The 21,004-nt window shown below is 43.2% G+C and overlaps 1 protein-coding gene across 1 annotated transcript in view; it reads left to right on the top strand.

Moving 5' to 3' along the window:
• The first annotated feature begins 1,148 nt into the window (after nucleotides 1-1,148).
• Nucleotides 1,149-21,004, top strand: part of ENPP6 (ectonucleotide pyrophosphatase/phosphodiesterase 6) — a 42,988-nt gene continuing 23,132 nt past the window's right edge. The window contains exons 1-3 of the mRNA XM_063402145.1: nucleotides 1,149-1,858; nucleotides 11,693-11,872; nucleotides 17,644-17,755. Coding sequence (XP_063258215.1) covers nucleotides 1,603-1,858; nucleotides 11,693-11,872; nucleotides 17,644-17,755 — 548 coding nt within the window. The 5' untranslated portion in view covers nucleotides 1,149-1,602. The remainder of the gene's footprint in view (nucleotides 1,859-11,692; nucleotides 11,873-17,643; nucleotides 17,756-21,004) is intronic.

Below are 21,004 nucleotides of genomic sequence, written 5' to 3' on the forward strand. Positions count from 1 at the left end.
CACATCACAGAGAGGGAGATGTCTATGAAGAGTGCATTTAGTCCACTGATAGGGAGGACGCGTGAAGAATTTTACTGAGAAGGTGAATACAAGCATAGGCAACTGAAGGGCCTGAGCAGTTCTACTTGGCTGCAGGCTCCTACTCCATCTTCTTCCACCTTCCTGGAATGACTATCTCCTACAGAAAGTCCCAGCACCCCTTCCCTGACAGGGCATCTTCTTTCTTGAGCTGGAAGGCCTGTGGGAGGAGGGCATGGATAGCACATGTCCAGACATGTCCTGGGAGCAGTGACCTGCAGGCAGCAGCTCTGGCTCATGGACACCAGCACCCAGTACAACACTGTGCAAAAGGCAAGCCAGGACACCAGGTGGGCTTGCAAGGGGGTAGATGAATGTTTGGGTCAAGAGGGTTGAAAGCAGTCTTGCTGAGCCTACATCAGCCCAATATTTGTTAAGAAGTAACTGGACATGCTGGATGTGCAATGGGAAGCTTTGTAAGGAGCGAAGTTCAGACGCTCACACTGGGGTTGTGGCCAGGTATTGCAACCTTCCCCAGGTGGAAACATCTGCAAAGGGCATTTCCCACAGTTAGACAATGTTATGGATGCTATGAAATTCTTTTATTTGGGAAAAAGAACTAAAGTAAAGCAAGCAATGTGCAGTTATGATGTACAACAGGTGCTGGTGTTGCCTGAGAGCTATTGTTAGGTTTCTGTGAAGAAGAACCTGGTGGTGACTCATGACTAAAATGTGAACATTTTTTTGTTTTGAGTATGAAACTAGGCACGATCCAGCACTGAATATCTAAATAATATCAACAGCCAGAAAACAAATGTATCAATCATTATCTAGCCGAAGCTAGATTTTTCTGCTGGTGTGTCAGAAGCTGAATTAGTCCCAGGGCAGCACAGAGGAAGCAGAGAGGACAGGGATCTTTGCAGGGACTCCCATCCATGTAGAGAGAGGTGAGCTTGCTCAGCTGGTGCTCTGCGTTACCGCCGTGCCGTCGAAATTCTGGACCTCAGCTCACACATACTGCACATCCCAGCTGGGCAGATGCTTTGTTTAAATCTCACTCTGAGTCCTAACAGAAGGCACTGCCGGGAGATGAGAAGAAAGCCCGCGTTCGCGCTGCTGGGGATGTGAGGCTGTGTTTCAGAGGCTGCAGCCCGTCCCTGCGAGCCCCCTGCGAGGCGCAGCCCCGGCGCGGAGCTGGGCCGGCGAGAGCGGGCTCCGCTCAGTGCCGGCGGCGGGAGCGCGCTGCGCGCCGCGGCGCCTCCTGGCCGGGAACAGCGGGCAGCGCGCCCGAGCGCCTCGGGAGAGTCTGCGGAGCGTCCTGAGAGGCTCCAGTTACTTTCATGCTGTGTGGTCCCCACCGCTGCGAAGCAATTTTTCCTGCAGCTGGGAAGTACCAAGCTCTTCCCTCAGCTCGAGGTTAATCATCTGCTTGCAATTAACCTGTGACCTCCCACGCCCGCGGCGCGGGGCAGCGCTGTAGCTTTAACGCGGGCGCAGGCAGCCGGAGGGGGACCGCGGTGCCAGGTCCGGCCCCGGAGCTGCCGCAGATCCCTCGCTGCCGCAGATCCCTCGCTGCCGCCTGCCATGGAGAGCCGCAGCCTCCTCGCCGCCCTCCTGGCCGCTGCCCTCACCGCCCTCCTGCCGCTTCCCGCCGCCTCCTCGGCCCACCGCAAACTCCTGGTGTTCCTGCTCGATGGCTTTCGCTTCGACTACATTGATGACGGCGAGCTGGAGGGTCTGCCGGGCTTTCGGGACATTGTGAACATGGGGGTGAAGGTGGATTACATGACCCCAGACTTCCCCAGCCTCTCTTACCCAAATTACTACACACTGATGACGGGTGAGTACTTGTATTTCTATGCCGTGATGCTCCTCAGAGCTGCCAGCTCCCCGTGTCGAGGTGGAAGGCAGCTAGGCAGCTCTCTGTGACTTTTTCTTCCACAGAAGATATAAAAATAACACAGGTCGTCCTTTTAGCTGGGAGTTAAAAAGCACTGTGGCATTACAGCCCACAATTGTTTCTCTGAACGGCGTTCCAAACTTGGAAATGCCACCTGGAACTAATTTCTGAAGTTCCCTTTTGCTCCTCCAAGGTGCAGCCAGGCACCTGCTGCCACCTCAGCACCATGGCCAGCTGGGGCTCACTGGCACAAGCACCAATGGGGACTGCTGCATATATATAGAACATAGAAACAATAGGGAATGCATGGAAAATGAGTACAGAGCTTTAATAAAAATGCATGAGAACTGAGTATAGCTACACTGAGAACTTACTTTCAGTCAGCAGGCCTGTTTTGGCAAGTTCAGCATTACATTTCTTTTAAAACTTTTTTCTGTTTTCTTAACTTTGCCCTAAGTCCTCATATCTGTAATAATTCAAAGTAGCCAAATGGAAAAACAGTTAGGATTTTGCTTTTACTCCCCTGCAGTTTTTCAGACTGTCCACAGGAGGCTTTTAGAAAATGGAGAGGACAGATATAGTTTTTATGATGCTGATTTTCTTTTAATCTTATGTTGAGGAACATGATTACAGTGACACTAGGAAGGTGCAGAGAGTAGAGCTGGACCAATTCCTTCAGAGACAGACATCAAGGAAGCAAAAGTTAAGTTTGAAAAACCAACAAAACAGACTTTTTTCCCCCTGGAGTTTCTACTTGGAATTTTCCCTGGAGTTATTTAATGAACAAGAGTTTCCACCAAACGAGGAGGAGTAAGAAAATCTATCATCTTCTAAGATATGTGGCATCTTCTGCTATTCTTGGAACAATGCAGTGCCCAGTTGATTCATATACTGCTTGCTGGGAAAGCAAATAGATGCCATTGTAAGGCAAAAATCTGACATCAGTTGTGCCCAGCTTGTTTTGAAACTGCTTAACCCCTTCTTCCTTCTCTCTCAAGCAAACACTTTTCTCTTGCTCATCTCTGATCAGAGAAGAGTATAAAACCATCATAGGGTTGGTTTTGACTATTTTTCATTATTTGGTGCAAATGTATGAATGCAGAATAAATGTAGTGACTGAAAAGAAAGGTGTTCCAGTCCAGGACACATTCTTTAGGTGTACCTGGGCAAACCGACCTAACACTTTATAGGTGCAAAAAAATCTTTGGATGGAGCTCTTAAAGAGAAGAAGAAAAGTGAGTGACATTTTGCTCCTAACCACATTTAGTCATGACTACTATTAAATGTGTTTACATAAAGTGAAGTCTATAGTCCTCAGCCTTTTGAAGAGTTTTGAAAACCTCCTACTTTGAACTCACAAAGAGTTTTGTTTTAGGTGATGAAACACCACTACTGGACTTTTCCTATTTTTAGTAGAGTTCTGTACCTTAGCCTGAAGCACTAAGACAGTCTGTGAGACCAAACTCAGCTCTACTTGCAATTCTCCCAGACTTTATGATAAGGATATCTATGCAAATACAATTTAATTGTAAATAGCAATTCACCTTCCTAACACATGAGTCACAGTAGTGTTAAGTAGGTCAGGAACCAATTGAGGACTAAAGTTAGGTAATCAACATTGCCCAGAGGAAGATCCAAGACTGCCCTTGGGCTGTTAGTGGATGCCATGACTGTGTCTTGGCATGACAGCAGGTAAATCCCATAGCTGCACTGTTCTTACCCTTTGGGGCCATGGTGCCACTTCCACTGAAAGGAAGTTTTGTGGGGTGGTGGGGTTAGGAGTGCAGAGCATGTGGTAGATGTAGTGTTAAGCTGTGTTCAGTCTGCATCCATTAAATTTGCAAAAGCTGGGACATGTTTTGGAGAAAATTCGGCATGGCAGGTTGACACAGGCATCATGCCATAGTGACCTGCTCAGGGAATGGCAAGCTGCTGTCTCCCTGGTGTTGCTGTATGGGCATGGGGAAGCTTTCATCACATCTCACCAGCCGTGCATCCCCTCTGCTTCAAGCAGACATGACTGTAACTGGTTTTATTTCTGTTTATGACTGGGATGTCTGGTAGTTAAATGCTGCCAAAATTTCTTCTGGGAAATTAGGAAAAAAATATTCTCTGTGTCTTGTCCTACACTGCTGTTTCAGGAGCTGCTAAGAAAGTCATATTTCAACTTCCAAAATGTATTTGTCTTCGTAGTGTATTGGCATCTTTCAGCTAAATCAGTTTAAGAAATTGCACATTCCCACCCCTGCCTTGTTCATTATATCCCACTTTGGGTTGTTTGTTTGTTTTTGTTTTGATAGATACTCCTGTCCCTTCTTTCTCTACTCATTCACAAGGCCTTATGGCTCCACATCCATTCAGGAGCACCCATGGCTGCCAGGTCTTGGACAACATGTGCATAAAAGCATTGTAGTTTGTGTGTATCTGACTTGCCTCTATTAATTCTTGTGAGCAAGGCCTTTCCCTTCTGCCTACTGCCTTTCACCCCACATCCCTACAACCTTAACGACTCCAGAGCAGCAGAGGTGTTACTAAATGAGAGAACTTCTTCCTCATTTCTGTGGCTTTGGAGGAGGACAGTGGACTCTGCCTCTCAGATACCATCACTATTGGGACAGGTCAGCCCCCTCAGACATGAACTCATCTCTTCCTCCTGCCCAGACCTGCAGGCAGAGGTTATGGAGATCAGCAGCATGGCCCTAGTGCTTCTCAGGGCAGACGCCAGAGAGATGCAACTGTAACTGTTGACCAAAAGCCACTTATCTAAAAACAACTAACTAACATATGCTAATGAGAAGTACACCTCTTTCTGCTGAGGTGAGGTGCTGGGTGAAGCACTGGCACAGCAGGATAAATAGGGTCCAGCCTGGTGAAATTTTGGAAGGGAAGTATGGGAGGGAGGTGACTTGCTTGTGGTCATGCAGTGTTGCAGGGCTATGGCATAGTTCATCATGGGTCTTCCTCCTGCTGCTGTTAAGCTGTGAGAAGACATTTGCTGGAACTTCCCCAAGTCACACAGAAAGCCTCAGCCCAAAGCCCAGAGCCTGCTTAATGGTCTTTTCGTTTCCTGCACATCTACCACAATTGTGAGAAAAAGACCAGAGCATAGAAAAATGAAAAGTCACCAAGTAATTCAGATTTTGGGATGAAGCTCCAGTCTTCTCTATCAACTTCCTTTATGCCATGTTTCTTAGTATTGGCCGCTACTGTGGCAAAAAGTCTTGTTTTTAAGTGGTTGGGTTGCTTTCTGAGCTGCTAGACTGAATCCTACCCGGTGTCCTGGCTCTCCACGGTGAAGTGACAATATTGCAATTGTTGCCCTGAATTGTTTCATGTTTTATTGATAAACATGAAATGAAGAATTAGGTAAAAGGAGATGTTGCAGCTGTGACAGAGCTTTTGCAGGACTCTTTGTGGTCTTGGCAAGGGAGGGAAGAAGGAGTCCAAGTAAGTCTATTCAAAAAGGCTCACTTAATCATACTATGTGCTATTTGTTTTGGAAAGGAAGGAATTAAGACCACAAACCACCTTGGGTTATTAACCTGTGGGGAGTTTTTAATTTTTCCCTTTCCCTGCTGTGGCCTGGCTCTGCAGGGAGCTTTCATGCCAAGTTCAGTGGAAAGTCTGAGGTCTCCCCTGAAACCACGGCAAGCAGGAGTTACTGCTTCAGAGCACTTTGTGCCATATCTGTCAAGAAAAGCTGCTTGTGCTCTCATTGGGTCTTCCTTACCTGACAACCTGCAAGTGTTGGAGGGGTGATGAAGGACTCCCTGCAGCCCAGCTTTCCTGAAGTCTCCCCAGCTGAGAGCACTCAGGGGCACCTCACATTTCCAGCCAGCATAAACATGAACAGACCGTGTCACATATGAGATAGAAATCGAGAAAGGATTTCTTTTCCAAGATCAAAACTAGAAATTAAGACTTTCTGGCAGGTCTTCCATGTGGATGTGCCAGCTGCCTGGTCAGCTGTGCAGCCCCACATCCAAGTGTCATATTTTGCTTGGCCTCCATGTGAAGCAAAGGGAGCTCCTGGTTGCAGAGATGGGTGGGGAACTGCTTGGAGAGGAGCCAGCAAGGAGCTTCCATGTGCCTCTTTGGACAGGACATGAACTTAAATAAGTGGCAGAGGGGCTATGAGGTTCCCTGAAGCTTGAGGTGGGGAGGAGAAGGTAGACCAGAGGGCATTTCAGTCTCCTACACGCAGAGTGAGGGCCATGGCCTTTGCAAAGGTGTCCCAGACTCGCTGTAACACAGTGATGACGTGTTTGGGATTTGCCTAAAATACAGGGGTGGTGTGTGCTGTTTTCTCAGCCACTGCAGCTCATCCCTACATACACCATCACCTCCTCTGCATAGCAGTAGAGAACGGGGCAACATGGCAGAGCTCCCACAGATAGGTCACATCAAGGTCCACTCTGCCAAACTGAAGATTTCACCCATCTTCCGTGTTTCAGCAGTCTTCCCTTCACTCCTCATTCTTGACATTTGCATACTTAACTGCTGAGGGGCTTTGGTGGATGATGTCAAACTCTAACAGCTTACATCTGTTCTCCCCTGAACACAGCAAATCAACATACACTGCACCCCATTTATTCCATGTTTTCTGGGAAAAAATACCCTTTGAGCTCCCAGCCCTGGAATCTTCTGGAGTCCGGCTGATGTGCACACAGATTAGTATATTTACTGTTTACTGTGAGAGATTTCCTGATTAAAAGCACAGCAGTTCCCAGCTCCTTCCACTCAGTACCTGAAGGAAGCCCAGCCTGGTGAGGATTCTAGTGGATGCCTCTTTTCCGCTGCACAGTTAATGGAATCCTGACTCCAGCCTGGTCCAGAAAAGGATACTGACAATTTCTGTTCAGCAGTTAAGCAAGCTCATAACTATGTAAGTGATGTCTGCATGTTTTCTGAGGCATAAAAAAATGGAAGAACAGGAGTACAAGAGGGAAGTTTGTTACATACACATTAACTAAAACTATCTCTACTTCACTGTCCAAGCTTAGAAAAATCCAGAAGGACACAAAGTGCATGATGAGTAACAAGGGGAAATTATCTTTTCTTTTTGGTCCTCTCAAACAGCTACAGATGCCAGCAGCAGCAGAGATTTTAAAGTTTCTGTTTGTGATATACAACTTGAAATCAAGTCTCTTCCTTTTCTAATCAAGTCTCTTCCTTTTCTTGGATTCATTAGCTTTCTATTTCTAAAACTGTGTTGGGAAGCAAAAGAGCATGAATAAGTCTGTGGTAATACTGTTAACTGGCAGGGAAAGGGTACTATCCCAGCAAGAACAGACTGGAAAAAATAGTGGGACCAGGAGGATTTTCATTTTCACATTCTTCCTCTCAATTGGTTTACTCACCACCTGCAGAAGAGCTGCAATGCCAACCGTCAAGATTTTTCTCTTTCACAAAATACTGCAAAAATCTGTGTTTGCTTTCTATCAGTTAAAAAAAAAGGAAACATTTCTAAAATGTAGAACAGCAAGTTTTTTCTAACAGAAGTTTACAATGCTACAAATTGATATACAGACTCTTTTCCTTCTTACTAGCTACAATCTCACAGCTCACAACTACTGTACCTACTACCAGCTGTTAGCTAAGTAGATATTCACGTATCAATGTATTCCTTAGCCCAAAGCTGCAGTCACTGCCAGAGGCTCATACTCTGTCTAATAGTGCAGGCAGCTGCTTTGTCCATTGTTCTGTCCAGTGCTTGGAGCTTCAGTGCCCTTGAGCCACACCCAGCTCAGGGCGTTCATGGGTCCTAGAGTGGTCTCTGAGCCCACCACAATTCAGGAAAACAATCAACAGCTCAGAGCCCTGGCTCTCCAGGGACACAAGACCTGACTTCCCACACAAGAAAGCATCTGCAAAACCTCTGCTGGATGATTTATTATCGCTTTTTGTGTACCCCAGCCTTGGCCCCATGATGAAAGCATTGAATTAAGAGTTTCAAGCTCTTACTGAATGAATCTCCTTTAGGGGAAAAAATAATGCTGTGTATAGCAGAGATTTCTTCTGTGCTTTTTGATGTGCTCCTACTTGAATTGCAAAGTTTTGCCTGATGCAGGCTAAGGTGTTCATGCTTTGGCTCTGTCTGACATTAGAGGTCATAAAAATTCAGAAAGATTTTGTCAGCAAACTCCTTTGGGACATGAATTGTCCATGCACATCATGCAAGTACTGTTTTTACTTGGGGATCTGCAGATGGCAGGGCCACTTTGCCCCAGCCAGCGTTCCCCCCAGACTTCTCATGAGCTCTGGCCTTCTCCAGGCTACTTAGGGTTTAGCACATGTGTTTTGTTTTTACTCTGTGGTCTTTCTCTTCAAAGCAGAGCAGGTGAGACCCATCAGGGGAACAGTAGAGCAGGGCATATATCAAAGCTCAGTTCCTGGGGCAGCAACCACTATATCTGCTCCAAAACAGTGCTGGTGACTTTTAAGTCCTGCTTTCTTCATCCTTATGGGAGGCAGCATTTTCCAAGGCAAGTCATCCAGCTGTTTGCATGGAGGAACTTAACTCTTCCCCAGAATGTATAGACCTGTGGCAGCCTGTGCTTGCATCTGTTCCCCTGGCCCTTGTCATTTTCCAGAGACTGGGGACATCTTGGTGGGACACGAGAGGGAAGGCCCCACCATAGTGCAAGGCATATATATAATATTGCATGGTACATTTAGTTAAATGCGTGTGCTGATGTTCACCATCAGATTACAGTACTTTTGCTGCACTGGCGAATACACACACTGTGGGCTCTCTGATAAATCTGATTTGCTTGCTGCAGAGATGGCAAATGCCCCAGGAGCACACACTCTGGTTTCCAGCTCTCACACGCAGTCGGTGCAGGGTGCACAGCTCTCAGCGTTACTGTGCTGCTGCTGTGGGTGGCCAAGTGGCTGTGTTTTGCTGGTTTTTTAAATTTCGTCTTTGTTATGCAGAGATTCATTTGAATGCTGACAAAAGTGCCTGGAGACATGGGAATGTGCTTTAGACAAATGCTGTATGAAGTGTAGTGTCCAAGTAAGCTGTAGCATGCAGACTTGCAAATGCTTTTGCTGGCTCTCCTCCAGAAGGATATAGTAGTTATCATATTCTTGCAAACTATACCCTCTTTGTTTTCCTCTCTTGCTTGAGGAAGGAGTAATTTTTCCTACAACACAGTGAGTTTAAATAGTGACATCTGTATGCTGAAATTGCTTTCTGCCCTGTTTCTATTTTTGAAACTTTCAAGATAACATTTGATTACAGAGAAAAGTTGCAGTAATGGAAGAAATAATAAATTCAGAATGTTATGGTGGCTCTCTAACATCATGTTGCTATTTTGATAATGGTTCAAAAGAAGCATACCAAAGGTAATTTTCTTAAGCTGGAGAAAACAAGTGAAAACAGGATATGAAGAAGAAGGCTTGGACAGATGACCCAAAAGAAACTTGAGAAATGGCCTTAATTTGTGTTCAAGTATCCTGGGGGAGGGTGGGACAGGGGCAAATTTGCCAGTTATTCCAGGGCTTTTCAATCTAGTGAGCAAGGTTCAGAATAGCCATGGTTGAAGATTAACAAAGGTCAGAAATAGAATTAGATATCAGGCATACTTTTGAACAGTGTTTACTGATGACAAATATTGGGAGGGGCAACCCAAGGAAGAGATTAATTGGCTGATTATTGATGTCTTCCAAGAAGGCCTAGGGTCTTTGTGAGACACAGGTCTCAGGTAAGCAGACATTAAATGGCATTAAATGGTCATGTCTTTTGATCTGTTGCTCACCCGGACTTCTTTTCTGACCCTGTGAACTGGGCATGTCCACAATGAAAACTGATGGCTTATAATGAAAACTCGAAGCCTCTTTTTCAACAGTAAACAAAAAGATTTTGAGTCCATAGCAAATTTAACTAATCTAATGCAGAGAACCAAACACTGTCCTCTGTACTAGTTCAAACAGTTAATTAAACTTCCCAAAAATACTACAAAGAACAATCTCCAATCACTTCCTTAAAAATGTGGACAGACAGCAGACCTTACATCATATATGATCAGTAGCAGCTAGAGCTCATCGATTCTGTATGAAGACTGCGCTACACATCATACAGATCCCTAACATGTAGGTAGCACTTTGATAGAGTTTCAGCACTGATTTGTAAGTTTCTCAGGCCAGCACAAATTGGCTGCTGCAGTTTATCAGGTTGATAGATGCTTAGGAATACATAGACTTTAAGAAGCTGAGGTTGTCCTGTAAACTGTAAGGCTGTGTTTTTGATGCTCTATAGAGACTTCCTTCTATCTCTTCTGAGAGTTACAGAAGAGAGAGCACTCAGCAGACTGAAGAGAACAGATTACTGCCCATCCAATCCACCAGTTCTCCTATATTAAACCTGTATGGGTTAATATGATAAGTAGCGACTGCCACAAACTGGGACCACATTTTTCCTCTGGGAAGAAGGAAATGTTCTGCATAATTGAAATACATTTTAGTAGGGAGGGAGAGTTCAAAATCCATTTCAAGATCACATGCACCCAAAGTATAGAGTCCTCTGCTTAAAATGACGTCTTTTCAGAACAAGAATACCAAGGTTATTTCAGTTCTGATCACCATGCTCAGGCTCAAAATAATCAAAGCCTGTTATCTGGATCCCTGCAATAACATGACTCACCAGCTAATGAGCACAGTGTCTATCATATGCTTCAGTCATTGCTTTTTAAGATATGTAAATAAGGAACTTCCAGTACAACTTATTCTTCAACATTTCTTTCCCCATTTCTGTTAATTCATCTTCAGAATAATTATTAATATATAGCATCTTCTCTTCTGACAATTACAAGAAGCAGAAGATATCTCTCAGTTATAATATACTAGTTTCTTGTAATATGAAGTTGCCCAAGGATCCCTCAGATACAGTAAGAGGCCTGAACATGTCTGATGAAATTATTGCTGTACCCACAACTAAGGACAAAGTTGATCATTACAGGAAAAATAAAAGAAAAGTGAATAATGAAAAATAAAAGTGACATATAAATGTGTTTGCCTAGTTTTTGCCCGTTTGCAGAAAAACTATGTGCCATAAAGATCAAGGAAGAATAAAAGCAAGTTTCTCAATCTTTGTTCTATGTTTCTAGATTGTGCTCTTATCACCTTCTGTTCACAGCTTGCTTCCCACAGCCCTCTGGCTGTGAGTGCTGATGGGTACCTTAAAATGGCCCCAGACTTGGCAGGTGTTGGGTGTGTAGAAGGAGCCAGGTATCAGCCAAACATGTGGCACCTGTGGGCTGCTGCTGACATAGTCTGTGTGTGGGACTGAGTTTGAAATGTTGAGCAGAACACAGGGTGCAAGGTTTGTTTCTTCTGGCCTCAGCTGTATAAAATTTGGCTGCCTGAAGCTGAGAAAAGGCTGTGATCTTTCTCTACCAATAATTAAGGGCATATCAGCTCCAGATACCTGAGATGCCTGTTTTAGGGTGGCATGAATCGCTTTCTAGACATGACTCTTCTTATCCATAGTTTGTGAAGGGAACACAGGGGGCTGACAAGCTTCAGCAACTGACTTTTGGGCGTCTGAACTGGAGGACTTAGTAAGCAAGCTGGAGCACCTCCGTGAAAGGTAAGAGTTAGTGAGATTTTATGAATGGTTGCAAGGGAGGAGATCCCAGAATTTAAGACAAAGACAAGGCTTTTCAGCTGATTTGCTGGATGATCCAGTAGTATCCAGTGGTGGTGCTGCCAGCATCCTTCTACTGAAGAACACCAATCTGATTGTGTCTGCTTTTTTCTCCACTCTTAAAGGTCGCCACTGTGAGGTCCATCAGATGACTGGGAACTACATGTGGGACCAGAAGGCAAATGTATCTTTTGATATTGGTGTGAATAAAGAAAGCCTGCTGCCTCTCTGGTGGAATGGATCAGAGCCTTTGTGGGTCACAATGATGAAAGCTAAAAAGAACGTTTCCATGTACTACTGGCCAGGTTAGTATGTGAAAAATTGCTATCATACACCTTGACATCTGAGCACTCCATATGCTGTAGGAATGACTCTCTAATACAGTTCTGAAATACAGATAAGAATTTTATGTGCTTTACTAACCAGACAGAGAAATGGATTTGCTTTTCTTTGGTCATGATAATTTGCATAAAAGGAAAAGACTGAAGTGTCATTAGAGGCAGCTTTCCACTAAATGCTAGCTTCAGGAGGGTGCTGACTTGAAAAGCATTCCCTCCTCCATCAACTGCTTGTTCCTCTTGCCCACCTGTAACTTCTGCTATGCTGAGTGGTTGCTCTATGCATGGTTCATGGTCCAAAGTTAAACAGTAACCACCCTCCTCCAATGCTTCTTTGGCTTTAATTTGGAAATTTGTAGCTGAGAGCTGAAGATGATCTGCTCTGTGGGGACAAGAAAATCCAGCTGAAAGTAAAGCATCCTTGTCCTCTGGTCATCCTGCATTGTTAATTCATCTGTGGTTCCAGTTGCTCTGAGTCTGAGCCATTCATTTGGAGGGACTTGGCCTTTCTGTTCCTCATTTGTTAGATATCAGACCACTGGAATGACTAGGGATGTGTAATAATACAAACAGAAGTATTGTATCCCCTTAGGCTATACATTTAGGGACTCACATGGAAATAGATGTTCCAGCTGAGCAACCAGACCAAATCCCTTGCAAAGCAACCAGATTCTCAACCTTTTTTAATCTTCTAACTGCTGCCTACCCTAAGCAGTCTGCAGATATCCTCAATGTGCAAGCACAGGCTGGAGGACCAGAGAGCTGTTAGAAGAGCTGTACTGAATGCAGCCAGTGCCAGCAGGGCAGTGGCAGCTGACTCATGCCATGGGCTCCTGGCCAGCTTGTCTCTGCATCCTAATGCACATGTGCCTGGCCACAGTCTTTCCATGCAATGCGGCTAACGGTGCCCTGGCAAAAAGCCCATGATTCTAAGGAATGGGAAGAAAGAGAGAACCAAGATGAAAAACATTGAAAAGCCATCCAGAATGTTTCTGCAGTAGTGGAGAGCAAAAAGATCTGAGGGTGACAATGTTGCCTTATGGACTCAGAGGCAGTCAAAGAGTTTACATCAGCCCTGAAAACATGCTGCTTCCTACAGAAGAGGTCTCAAGTGATCTAATGGCAAGGCAAATAGTAGGATATAGAAATTATACAAGAATGTAGGAATTCTTTTAAAAATTTTAAAAAATATCTCTTTCTGTAGACTATTCATTTTTAACTACTATTGTAATTGTTCTCAATAGGTATAATTATGTACTGAATAGATGTAACAGCCTACAGAGAGCTGCTGAAATCCAAAAAACCCCAGTATTACTTTCCATTAAGTGCCGTTGGACTTTACCTAGATCGTTCATGTTGCCATTTGAGCAGTGTTTCCCAGGGAGAGAACATATGAGGTGTATATATATGTATCCCTGTACATGTGTGTTTCCCTGCTGCTTAGTAATGAATCTTGCAATTATGATAAAGATCCAAACAGGAAAAGTTTGGGAAATTCTTAATAGGAACAGCAGTATATAGCTAAACTCATCACATTTTGTTCTGGAAGATGCTATTTGCTCTTCAGCCAGCAGTAAAGACAAACAAGATCAATGAACCATAGCAGGAATGCATTGGAAACGCCACAGTGCTGATTCTCAGGATTAACTTTTACCAGTGCCATTTCCTCCTCAGTGCCTGTTCCAAGCTTTGCAAAGTCTGAACCCAAAATCTGCTGATTCATTTTCTTCCCCATGTTCTTCTCTCACGTGTAGTCACTGCCTAAACAAATAGAATCCAGATCCCAGCACACAGGAACACAGAACAGGAGAGCTCTCCAATGTGAACAACAATCACACAGCTTTATCTGTGAACCCAACATAAACCCAGCATAGACTGCTCATGGGCAGAATGCACCTGGGATCTCCTGATTCTAGAAGCAGAGGAGCCAAACTATCGCCATGCTGGGGGTCCTGAACACAACTTCTGCCAAAACATACGGCCTTGGCTTGCAGGGATGTTTTTCTCCTTTCTTCATGCTGTGCATGGGGTGAAAGGTGCAGCCTCACAGCCAGGTTGCCTGTCCAAAGCAGGTGGAGAATGCCCAGAGGAGTGCAAGAGCATCCTGGCAGTACCACTGAGATCAAAGCTTTGGAGTGGTCCTTACCCTGAGCCAACTAAGTGGCATCATCCCAGATGCTTAAGCTCCTTCATTTTCCAGCTGCTGATGCAGCTACTTCAGCTGAAATGCAGGGACAACTTCTCTAAACACTGAAATGAGATACAGAGGGGGGAAGAAAAAAGACTCTAAACTCAACTTTTGCTATTTAAACACAATATTTAGCAGACCATACAGCTAGTCTGGAAAGTTTTCAAAATCTTCTGTTATGACATGAAGTGTCCAACTGTTAAATAAATGTTTAGAAATGTAATTTAAAGCTGGCAAAGATTCAGGTCTCCATGTCAGATAAATAAAGAGGGGCCTATATATCACTCTGAAAGAAATCCTTATTCCTGCTCCAGTAGCTTAGGTTTTTAAATAAAGGTTTATCATGATACAAAACTGTGCAAAGGTATCTAGCATTATATCTTAGTAAACACAGCTTAAATATTTGTAGTTTAACCAAGAAAAACTTAGTATTCTCTTTGGCTGGCTCCAAATCTGTTTAAATTTCCTTTCTCATAATATCTAAACCAGAAAATTTACCATCTGTCCTGGCCTCTACCAAAACGAAATTTAAATATTAAAGGGTCTTCATGGCCAGTATTTTGGACCAAGGAAGCTCTTGGTGTCTAAGCATCTTGAATTTCCAGTGGTACTGCCAATGAACTGCACACTTGAAGACCACTATCTCATGGCCAAAATGATTTCTAATTGTTGCTGCTCTGTAGTGTTCTACATCATGCTCATCACTTGACAATCTAGAAATAACAAAGATATCTCAGCAACTAAAATATGCCAGATCCCCAAGAGGTTAATGCTCCCAGTTAAAATTATCCCATGAGTAATTCTGAGGAATGTTGAGAAAATTAGAATCTGATGTCAGTATCTGAAGAAAAAATAGGCAAAATGATCATATTAGTCACTGGCTATGAGCAGTCATCCACCTGAAGTAAAGCACAAGGAACTTTCCAAATGCATTCTTAACTTCTTGCCTGGAGACAATGTTGAGCCAGACTCAAGTATGAAAGGAGAAATTGGCTCCAAAGTTCCAATTCAATCCTGAAATATTAGCAAAGCCCAGAGAGGACTACTGCACCACCTCTAGCATCTGATGTAGCTGAAAGCCCTTGTTTTGCTGCTGGTAGCACCTAGGACATCCTACAAAAGACTGGAACTCTGTACCCTCAGGGAAAGGGACTTTCTGGATATGACTTCAGGCCATTCATGAAATACATTTTTCTGACGATTTGGTGAAGTATCAGCTTGGACCTATCTCTGTTGCACAGTGTAATTTCTTGAGGATGCTGTGTGCAGATGTATAGAAGTTTTATTGTGGGATGATCTAGACAGTCAGTTCTTGTCAAGTAATCTGCTGGCAGTTTATCCAGGCTGCAGACAACTGTCACGATGGATCATGGTGGAGAGATGAACACTAAAGTACCTTCGTGCAGAAAGTGGAAGATTAAATCATATGTTTGGGGCAACAGAAGAAGAATGAAAAGTAGGCACCATCCCACAATTTTATTAGAAATAAAAATTAGATACAGGTTCAAGAGTAACAAATGTGTTTTTACAGGGAAGTGAATCAGTTGACTACATTTGATGTTTATTATTGCAAATAACTGATTAATCATAATAGATGGGGTCAGTTGTGTGGGAAGTACTAAAGATAAGGCTTTCGGAAAGTTGTGAAAGCAGGCCTCAGAAACAGGAAGAGCAGAAGAATTTAAAATTAGCTGAAATTGCAAAGCTTGAAAGTAGGAAAAGTTACAATAATACAGCAATCAAGGACATGAAACAATAGTTTGAGTCTTAAGTTTGGCTAGGGTAGATCTTAAGACTGCAGAAAAATATGCTTAGCAAGACAGTAGAAAGTTTTAAGCTTAATAATGGAATATTGTTCATTGTTAACAAGCAAGCATTGTTTGAAGCAGGTGTACATGTGCTTTTAGTCTAGATTGGCTAGAACAATTGTCTGTAAGCTTTAGCAATATGCTATTGGCTAGAAAACATTTAAAATGCCCTGTAACAAAGAAATCTTTGGCTGCTGCTGGCAGGCGTGAGCTGTTGCCATCTTTCAACATAATCCTTGTTATGAGACTGATGGCGCAATAAAAGTTCAAAGGATGTCTAGCACTAGTCCCATCCCATTCTTGCACAAACCTCCAGCACACCTTGAAACACACAAAGCATGTGGAGACCCAGGAGCTGCTACCACAGGCAAAGAGACTGACTCTGTCATGTGTGCTATGGCCCTTTAACTTTTGGAAAGGATATTTTCCATCTGACTTACATGGCTTTCTGCAAATCAGTGAAGACTTAAAAAATTTCCTAAGTGTAAACATTTAAGTTTTACTATTTTTTTCGTGGTACTCCTGAGCCATCACATCAGAAGACTCCTGGCCAGCTTGGCCTGCAAGCAGTGTGCTTTTCCCTGTGTCCCAGTACTGGACCTCAGTGATGTGAGCTTATGGGAGCCAAGATGCAAGGCTGACAGATTCTCTTCACTGAGTGCCCCAGTAAGCAAACCACTGTAAATCACCTCTGATAGTAGCTCTGCTTGTTCTAGGGCCCTCTGTGTACTTACACCTCCTTCTCACACCCCGAGCAATAAGTCAACCTATGACAGTCCCTAATGCCTACCACTTCCCTCCCAAAGGAGAAGCAGAGGGACCCAGATATAGACAGATTCAGGCTTTGGCTTAGAGTTGCCTTTTTGACCAGACTCTGTTGCTGTATACAGAGGCCATTTTGCAAAAGCTGGTGTGTTGGCTTTTTTTTGTTTTGATTCATCCTTGTGCCCCAGGAATACATCAGAAAACTGTGATGGGAGGACTCTGGGGTTCTGGAATGATAATTTGCATTAATCCAGTGTTTCTGGAAGCATACTTCTTTTAAATATTAATATTATTCAGCAGCATAGTAACTGGAGAGCAAAAGGGCAAAGAAACCTCACAAAAACATGTTTTTCTATGTTCAGGGCCAGGTTCTCCTGTAGGATTTGTTGCCATAAATTTTTAGGCCACAAAACAGACTTTATTTTGTAAGAAAGGCTGTATGTTACCAAGAGAGTTAATTGGTTTACACTGTTTTAATAAGACCTCCTGGGAAACAGATATAATAGTGGAGAGCCAGTATCACATAATAAAATACAGTTTATAGAGGATATTGCAATGTAAGCTACAGTGTATCTAACTGGAAAGTATTTGCTGAACTTTCAGAGAACAATATCTAAATCTATTATGTTGGAAGCCTGGAAATGAGGCTACATGGCCACAGAAGTTAAAATATAAACAAGCTCATGATTTAGGTAGAAATGGTCTGCCATGAGGGAATCGAGCATTTTAGTATGGGAAGGTCACACAGAGACCTTCCTTTTAGAGAAGGAAATAAAAGGATCCAATGTACAGTTTGCTCCAAGCACTTGTCAAACCAACCTCTCTCCCCTTCTCCCTTGCCAGCCACATGGTTTCCTGCAGGGAAGGCATAAGGTAAGTAATGTCACAGGGAATTTACAGACCTGAACTTGGACACCAGGGTGTGGGGTCTGTGATCAAGGCGAAATAGCAGAGCTTACCTCATTTTTTGCTTTTAGGTTGTGAGGTCGAAATCCTTGGAGTCAGACCAAGTTACTGCCGCGAGTACTTCAGCGTCCCAACAGACAAAAACTTCGCGGATGCCATCAGCGATGCCCTCGAGTCTCTGTGGTACGTCACTAGATTTCTGCGGTGTGGAGTTTCCTCTCTCTAGGACAAATAATTGGATTTACTATCAGGGTGATTTTCAGGATGGGGTTCCAGGTAGGCAGATGGAGGCTGAGACTGCTTTGTAGTACCATCACAGAAACAACACGGTAACAGAAATAGGCCCTTACATTAAGAGTAGAAGGAAAGTTGTGCTCCTTTGTTTCTGTGTAGGCTGCAACAAGGAAGAGACATCTTGACTTACTACTTTTAATTTGCTCTTTCAGACATCTTCAGGATGAGCCTGTGCATGTCTATTCAGTGACCTGCAGGAAAAGGCTTTGAAATGCTTGTATTTAGAGAGGGAATTTGGAAATTCTGAAATTCAGCTCCAGTCACTTGTTTATAAGACTGATGCTTTGGATTTTTCTTCATTTTAGAACATCCGAAGACAAATATTTTTGGAGAGGGCACCCATTTTGTGCAAATATGAGTATAGAATAGAGTAGAACAGAAGAGTTCAGTTGGAAGGGACCTACAACAACCATGTAGTTCAACAGATGGGAATCTATCTCTCAGACAACTCCCAGGAAAATTTTTGCTCCTGAGCTAGCTTTAAAGTTCCACCATCTCTCATCCTAACATTTACAAGAGACAATTTCACATAGGCTGCAAAATCGGGGAAAATCGCATCACCATATGCAGAACCAATGCCTTACCTTGGGTATAACGAAGCTCCTTCTTTAAAAACCTTGTTGATTCCATAATTAATCCAATCCTAGGAAACCCTTCTACTTTATTACATGCAACTGCCATAGCAATTTGAATCCAAAATGTTTTGTATTCAGATGCTGAGTGTTGATTGTTCTTGAAATAAAGGCTCCACAATGATGAGAGCGCTTTTGGGAATGTTGCTCCCAGTTGCACTCTGGGTCCTGCTGCATTCATGCTTACAAATAAGTGTTGTTTGCAGCATGGGCTTAGACAGAAGGTGTCTGAGACCATGTGAGAGGTTTTATCCTGAAATTATTTAGCTTAGATTTAAAGAAAGTTACCTGCATGTGGCATGAGGAAGTCATATGTGCCATAGGAGGATTTCTGGAGCTTTTGCAATGCTTTTAATTCAATGAATAAAAAAGGGAATGGAAGATGTAATACAGACATTGGCTCTGACTTCTGGTGGAAACCCAGAATTACTGTAGAAACCTTTTTGGTCTGGTATCATTTTGGGATGGGTCAAGATATACTTAAAGCTTCTTGCCTGGTTTCTGTGAAGCACAGTGTATAAGGCTGCTCAGTGCTGTTCTTCAACTCTGTAATTGTGAACATTGTTAAAAATGAGACACAAACTCCTAAAAGTACCAGCTCTTCAAGCTGTTATTTTGGGTAGCTGGAGAGTTTCAATAGCTAATTCAGCCCAAGCCACAAGACTGCCTGTTGCTGTCTGCGGTGGAAAAGGAAAGGGACACAGCAATGTTGGTGGAAGAACTTGCAAGAGGTGAAAGCTGATGATTTCAAGAAAAGTGCAAATACCTGCCACCAAGAAGTCTGCCATAAATAACAGCTACAGTCTTCTGAAGTGCCCAAATCCTACAGATCATCCCAGCACTGCAGGAGGTCCTGATTCTGGTGTCTGTTTACACATCATCCCTGGTGAATTTCTTCTCGAGTTCTTTTTCTTTAAACTAAGTGCTTTGTCTCCAACAAGGCAGGAAAGAGGAAAAAGGAATGATCTTAGATAAAATTAATCATCAGGTTGGAGTGTAAATACTGCAGGGACTTAAAGTAAGAACGGAAGGTAGAGAATGAAGAGGTTAAAAATCCGGTAGGTTTTCCTTATTCTTTGTCTCATCCATAGTCTTTGTTTATTTCTTTAAGATTTAGAAGAAACAGTTCCATGCTACTGAGCCAGCCCATAAGAAGTAAAGCCACTGAAATGCTTTATTGTAGGCATATTCATTTAGCAGGATTTAGCATCTCTGAATAGAAGAGTCTTGAGTTTGTCATCTATATCTATTGCAAGTGCTTTTGATTCTGAAGCTGTTCAAAGGCTGGCAAATGCAGTGTTTCTTTTCCACACCCCAGGGAATTGGAAAAGCCCATTAGGCCGAGACTGTCCTTAGTTTGTGAGAAAACAGCCTGTGGCAAGGGCACAGCCTGGAGTAGTGCCTTGCTCAGTAGCCCTAATGGCAGGTATTAGTAGTTAAAGAACTGCACTTAGGCTCCCACCATTAGCAAACCTTGCAGGAACTCCAGGGTGAAGTACCTAACTCATCAGGGAGTCACTGAACTTCTCTGGCAACCCAAGGAAATCATCCTTCAGTAATATTCTCCAGTCTCTTCAAACAGCTGCTTCAAGACCGCTGTTTGGACCAAGAACATTCAAAACAAACTCAAGCATCTGTTTTTGGCAAGTGAAACTAAAACCTCCCTTGCATCTTTTCAACAACAGTAACTTAAGGGTTGCTGTAATCTACCTTTCTGGAGAGGTGTCATGAAGTCTGCTTTGTACTTGCAAATTGTGCTGGTAGAATATAAAATACTTTTGTTATTGCCATTGCTGTCCAACTTTCTTCAGCAATCTTTTCGAAGTAATTTATTTGCAAAGTTACTGGTGATGCAAGAAGACAGGACTAATATAAAGACAGAACACTTCTCCCATGCAAGCCATGATAAAGGTTTTCTTAGTAAACTATTTTTTTTCCATAGAAATACAGGCAAAATGAAACAAATTCAAATTCCAGGTGTGCTGTACCAAATCCTGTATATTCCTAAGCATGCTGCATTACTGGAGCTTGTCTCATTGAAGTAATTAAATACTCTTCCTTACAGCACTGAGCCCTCACTGAGAAATCTCAGCACAGCCTAAATGAGATCACTTGTTTTATGCAATAAATCTCCTTCTTAGCTTCTATCTTGATGAAAATGATCATTTACTTACAGTTGAGAAGGCATAAATTAGTTTAATACATATTAGTTTAATACAGGCACTGCAGCAGAAGAGAACTGTTTCAGTAGGTTAAAAGACTGTATGCAATTGAGAAATTACAGGGTTAAATTTTAGAAAATAATTTATGCCTCATACAGATGGAAAGTAATGCTTAAAATGAAACTCGGGAGAGGGGAGGACTACTTCATTTAAATTATTTTAAAGTCTTGAAGAACTTGGAACCACTGGGCCAGCAGTGGGGAAATTCCCACCACAGCAGATACCTTCAGCTTCTCACAGGACTGCTCCTCTGAGGCCTTCTGCAAACTGAGAAATGCAAATGA

Source organism: Prinia subflava, chromosome 7 (genome assembly GCF_021018805.1).
Source record: "Prinia subflava isolate CZ2003 ecotype Zambia chromosome 7, Cam_Psub_1.2, whole genome shotgun sequence".
NCBI classification, from domain to species: Eukaryota; Metazoa; Chordata; class Aves; order Passeriformes; family Cisticolidae; genus Prinia; species Prinia subflava.